The sequence below is a fragment of the Physeter macrocephalus genome, chromosome 5 (assembly GCF_002837175.3).
Source record: "Physeter macrocephalus isolate SW-GA chromosome 5, ASM283717v5, whole genome shotgun sequence".
NCBI classification, from domain to species: Eukaryota; Metazoa; Chordata; class Mammalia; order Artiodactyla; family Physeteridae; genus Physeter; species Physeter macrocephalus.
The window spans coordinates 22,293,714-22,299,833 of record NC_041218.1 but is presented as its reverse complement, the minus strand read 5'-3'; the positions used below and the strand labels follow the sequence as shown (position 1 = coordinate 22,299,833).

The 6,120-nt window shown below is 48.6% G+C and overlaps 1 protein-coding gene across 1 annotated transcript; it reads right to left on the bottom strand.

The window, feature by feature from the left end:
• Positions 1-788: 788 nt before the first annotated feature.
• KLF14 (KLF transcription factor 14) lies at positions 789-4,333 on the bottom strand. Its single transcript, XM_024131928.3, has one exon. It carries the CDS (start codon positions 4,094-4,096, stop codon positions 3,107-3,109), a length of 990 nt encoding a protein of 329 aa, XP_023987696.1. The 5' UTR covers positions 4,097-4,333; the 3' UTR covers positions 789-3,106.
• Positions 4,334-6,120: the final 1,787 nt, after the last annotated feature.

The following is a 6,120-nucleotide window of genomic DNA, read 5'->3' as shown; positions in this document are numbered from 1 at the left end:
GAGAGTGTGTGTGTGTGTGTGTGTGTGTGTGTGTGTGTGTGTGTGTGTACACATGATGACCCTCTTCTGTATGTCTCCATCAGAGAACACAATCTTCCTTTGGAGATTAAGTAAGAGGTAGAGACAGAGGCCAAGAGTGATATTCCAATACAGTTTCCTACTTGGAGGAGAATAGGGAAATAGGGGCAAATGACAGATTCTTGTCCCTGTGGGTGGGGCAAGGCCTGTACTCTTCATCCCGTCCCAGCAGGGGCAGGCGATCCAATTCTCTCATGCCCAAGGTCTGACCTGGAATTCAATCCCAGCTCCCAACCCAGATTTCAGGAAGAGTTCTATTAAAAGATTCTGTTACTAGGTCATTCCTACATCAGAACTCAGGATGGTGGGAGTCGGGCAAGAGCCCAGAGGTTCAGATTGACCACAACCAAACCCCAGACATACTCACTTGCTGAGCTCCATCTGATTAACAAAAAGAAGCAAAAGAAACACTAATAAAACTAGGAAGACCCTTTCAAGGTATTTCACTAATAACAGGTCCTCAAGAGCTGTCTGGCCACTGGAATGAAAAGGGTAACAACAATAACCAAAGCTAAGAAAGATCAGCCTACTAATATTACCCCCATTGTCTGTCTCCCTTCCCACCACCCCAAGTCCTTGGAGAAGTCACTGAAAGACATGCTACATTTAGCTTGTCAGAGGTCTTTCCCAGACAAAAGTCCCCAAGGTACAAGAACTCAAATAAGGACACTACTTGGGAGATTGAAAATCAAAAGTTATTTATCAGAGGGTGATTGGAAAAGTCACGCTTTCTCGAGCCCAACTCCAGAATGGTAAGTGGGAGTCTCTCTCCTGTTAGCTTCATTGGTCCACCTACCCAATGGTAGATCTTCTACTGAAGGGGACAAAAGGGAAATCACTCCTCAAGGGGGCCCCAGAGTGCCCTTCCTATCAAGTCCCAGCTGAGGAGACAAACCGAGCAAAGGGAGGACTCTTTCCACCACCAAAACCCACCTTCACAATTGCAGGCCTCCTATTCCCACACGTAACTCAAGGAAAGCTCCACCTACCCTGCTTAGTCCTCATCAGGAAACACTGAACCTCTTCATACCCTTTGGGTCCTTCCTAAATACCCTTCCTTCACTTAGTGTAGGAGCACTTAGTAGAGTCCCAGTGTTCATATCACTTACTCTCTCAAGGAAGCTAGAGTGCCCAGGACTAGAAACTGGCATTGAAAATTAATCTACCAGATCAAAAGATAAAGTCTCTCCCAAGATGCTAAAGAGGCATTCCCACTTTAAGTCCACATGGTGTGGAAGGAGGGAATGGACTCAACCTGCTAAGAAAAGGGCTTTTGGATTAAACACAACAGGCAAAGGGTTCAGCGGGGACTAGACAGATGAAGGAACGTAGAAATGATAGGGAATAGGGAAGGAGGGGATCCTGGTGGCAGTAAAGGAGAGTGGTGCCCTTTGACTAAGGGCCCAGATGGGGTAACTAAGCATGAGGGAAAGAGTCACTCAGAAGGCCAGATAACTAAGTTCTAGTCATGGCTTTTGCCAGCAACTCAGCATGTGACTTGGAGCTTACCTAGCCTTCAGTACCTTCATCTGCAAAACAGGGGAAAGAGGCTTGTTTAACTAGATGCCTATTATGGTCCTTTGAGAGTATGGCATCCTCCACAAATGTGATTGATGGACTATGACAAGATATTCAGGAGGGGGCTAAAGAGGACTTTACCGGAGCAGGAAATGCCTTTCAGCCCCATCTCTAATGAAAGGGTCACATGTATACACATTCACACATACATAAGCAGAGTGGCCGACAATTTCATCCATAGCAGCAGAAACACAGAGAAAAATAAATACTGGTGATGCTCAATTCCTGCACTGGGGCGGAGGGGTCCTGAGGATGTAACTTGGAGGGCCTCCAAGGTCAGGGGAGAAGGGTCCTCCTATTTGACAGTAACTTTCACCTTGCTGTCCCTTCCCCAAATCCAGAACAGCTAGCTGTTTGAAAGAAGCCACTCCCACCTTCCGCTCCCCAAACCACCAACTCACCTGTTGCAGAAACAAAAATGCACAGACCCCAAGGGAAATAACCCCCTAGCTAGCCACTAAGAAATGAACAGAATCTACCACACCTGAGGTTACTTGGGAGTGTGGCCAGCTGGGACCAAAAACCCCTATTTCCCTGAACGTTAACAATGGTTCTGAAAGGTCTTGGTTTGGACCTATCTCACCCACCGTCGCTTGGGTTTGCCCTCTTGGTGAAGTGGGAACTAGCCTGGATCACCCTTTTATTTCTGGTGCGTTTATGATTGTTTCCAAATTTTTAAACCAATCTCATTGCGAGTGAGCCAGGAAGTTACTTCCCCAAGTAGCACTTCAAATTAGAAGAAAAGCTACGACACAAGTGCAGGGTTCCAATCCTTGCAACAGGACCTGCAAACAGGCTCACACCACCCCCCAGACACCAAGAAGCATCTCCCAGCTATACATCCACATGGACTCTTACATGGCCTCTCCTAGCAGAGGTAGCTGGGGCAGTTGGGGAGTGGGGGATATCAACCTCCTATCAACCTGGGATCCCTGTTTAAAATACACTAAAAATACATTAGTAAACATTGCTGTTTACAGAAATAGAAATCATTTCTGTTTCCAAAGGCCTCTCACCATCCCAGTCCTGGACATTTCCAAGACTGCCACCCCTGACACCCTCTCCAAGGTCCGCCCTGGTGGGTGGGTAAGACACTAGAGTCCTTTGAGACTGAGAGCTCCTCAGGCACCTGAGAATTCCAGTTTCACATCTCTGGTTCCCATGGAAGGGAGACTCTTCAGGACTCTGGAGAGTACCGGGGTTCATCCCTTCTTATCAGTTCCTGGGGGCTGTCTTGAGGCAACCCCCCCTTTTTTGGATGATATACGTGTTGTAAGGATTCCTGCTATTTTCGGGCCCCCAGTCCCTCCCCAGAGTCCAACGTGCCTGCCTGGACCCACCCTCAGAGCGGAGAAGCCAGTCTGTGCCTTGGTCTAATCACTCTGGGAAAGAGGGATGGGCAGAGAGAAAGCAAGGACAATGGCCTGGGAGATCGTCCTTGAGGGGACAACTAACAGCAATGACTGTCAGACAAGCAGGTGGTGAAGCTGGGCACCTGCCCGGGGACGGAGCCGGAGCCGGAGCTGTCCACCAGGTTGGCGGGTTGGGAGTCGACGCGGGGAGTGCGACGGCGCCCCCGGTACTCGATCATGTCGGGATGATAGGCTGGGTGGCGGCGGGCATGCTTGGTCAGGTGGTCGCTCCGGGAGAACTGCTTGGGGCAGAGGGGGCAGGAGAAGCGCTTCTCGCCCGTGTGCGTCCTGTAGTGGCGGGCCAGCTCGTCGGAGCGCGTGAACTTCTTGTCGCAGTCGAGCCAGTCGCAGGAGAAAGGGCGCTCACCCGTGTGGGTGCGCTGGTGGGACTTCAGATGCGATGACTTGTAATAAGCTTTGTTGCAGCCCGGGAAGGGGCAGCGATGGCGCTTGGCAGCAGGTGTGACAGGCCTCCGACGGGGGCCTGGACCCGTGGCGGGGGCGGGGCCCGCCCCAGGGGCCACGCCAGAGACCGCGCCAGGGTGGGCAGGCACTCCCGGGATGGCTGGCGCGCCAGAGACCGCGAGCGCGCCGGAGGAGTGCACGGGTCCGGAGACCTCGGCCGCGCTGGTGGCCGGGGTCGGCTTGGAGCACAGGGTCGGGCCGGAGCACGGGGTCGGGTCGGAGGAACCGGACGAGGCGCGCAGAGCTTCCCCCGAGTACTCTCCAAAGCACCCCCCAGAGCCGCCGCGCAAGTCAGCCAAGACGCTTGCAGCCAGCAGGTGGGGCGCGGCGCCGCCCGCGCCGGGGCTGGGGGCGGGGACCTGGGGGAACGGGGGGACAGACACGGGCCCCGGTGGCCCCGGACCCGGCAGAGCGGACTCCGGCGGCGCCGCACCCACCTCCGAGCTTGCCGCTCCGCCCGCGCCCTCGGGGTCCGGCAGGCGGCGGTGAACCACGGCACCCGCGGACATGGACACCAAGCACTCGGCGGCGAAGTAGTCCAGGCACGCCACGGCAGCCGACATGCTGGCACCGCCGGGCCGCCGGCGCGCGCCGTCCGAGCGCGGCCGGCCGCGGGCGAGAGAGTTCTCGGGAGCGTCCGTCCCGCAGCCTCGGAGCGAGAAGCAGGAGGCCCGGTGCGCGCCGCCCGCCACCCGCCGCCGCCGCCGCCGCCGCCGCCCGCGCGGAGCCCGCCCCGCCTGACGCGCCCCTGACGCACCGGAGCCCGCGGGGGCGGCAGGACCCGCCCCGGCCGCAGGACACCCCCTCGGAACGCGCGGCCCACCGGGCTAAGTCATTTTTAACAGCCTAAGAAATTATCTTGTCTTCGCGTTCTTGCCTCTGCTGGTGAGCCAGGTAATTTTAATAAAGAGAAACTCCCCGATCGTAACTTCTGGGCAGCCTGCCGGCTTCGCCCCCCCTTCGCCCGCTGGTCCTCCGCCAGCTGGGTGTCCGGCGGAGTCCGAGAAACTTTTTTTTTAAGGGAAAAAAATGCTTATACCTGACATGTCTTTCGATTCATAATTACGATTGTTAGTTAAGCGGGCTGGAATTACATTTCACTTCTGTTACCGCTGTCAGATCGAATTTAAAATATCCCCGAGTCTTCATCAAAAAAAGTTTTCTCATCTAACAGTTCCACTGTTAACCCAGGGTCGGTACCAATTCCCTAAATAGAGCCACTACGTAGCCATTAATTAATAACATTCTGAACCAGAAACATTTTTAACCTTGAAAAAAATCAAAGAATCCCCTCATGGTTGAAATTGAAACTTAAAATCCTTTGGGTAACGATTTAACTATTCAACCAACAAAAGAAAAATGCATGTTTAAACTGCTTTAACCTGTCACAGGCATACAAACAAATTTCCACGCTGTAATATAAATTATAGACTAGCAGCTAGATAAACACATTAAAATAGATTCCCACAATTTTAATAATAGAAAGTCACGTTTCCAATTAGGCAACATCTTTTATTTTTCTTTTGACAAAAATTAAAAATAAGAAAATGCAGCAATTTATATAGAATTGCTCATATGGTGTTTTGTGATTGTGGAGGTTTTTCTCTTTATATAATCAGATATATGTATGTATATGTTTACATTTCTTCACTGCTTTCATTTTTTTCTTCTTTTGAATTTTAAAAAATTAAAAACACACAGAAAAGCAAACAGAATAATTTCTAAAAATAGTCATAACATTGTTTTTTATGTATACAAACTTTACTTACATATTTTTGAATTATGTGCAGTTTATTTGCAATTCTTCAGTACTTTTCTTTTTCTTTTGAACATTAAAAATACATATATCTCAAGAATAACAAAAATTCATGTATTTACTTCTTAGGGTAATCAAATGTGAAATATTTGTCACATTTGCTTCAGGTTTTTTATTTTTATTAAAAATTCCAGATAGAGTTGAATGTCACCTTATTTCCCTCCCCAGTTTCATTCACCTTTCTCTCTCCTTACTTGCCTAGGTAATCAGTATCATAAAGTGTGTATTCTTCCAGCATTGTTATTATTCTTTATTACCTAATTACCTATATATATTTATATGTAAATATATATGTCCATGCTTATATATGTTAAATTTTCTTTATAAATGGTACAGTAGTGTACATATCATTTTGCAACTTACTTTTTCCCCTCAGTATGATTTTGAGAACTATCCATGTTGACACTTATAGAATCTGCCTTATTCATTTCAGTAGTTTTATGATCTTGTCAGCTTTGTTATCTTTATGGAGATTCTATTCTAAAACAGATAATTATTATAAAGCTACTTGCTTCAAAATTTTAGACAATTAACTCTTAATCTACACATATTAAAATTCTATCAGATAGAATTCTTTGCTAGCTGTTTTTAAAAAATATTATTATTTAGAAAAACTATTTTAAAATGCGGAGAGAGTATTACAGGCACCCATGCACCTATCTCATGTAATTGGTAAGTGTTAGCATTTTGCCATATCTGCTTCAGGTCTGTTTTTTATTTTTTAATTGAAGTATTCAACATTTCTGATAAAATTGAAGTCCCTTTGCACTC

Excerpts from the sequence above, each read along its gene's own strand:
- KLF14 (XM_024131928.3), bottom strand. The coding sequence starts at position 4,096 with ATGTCGGCTGCCGTGGCGTGCCTGGACTACTTCGCCGCCGAGTGCTTG.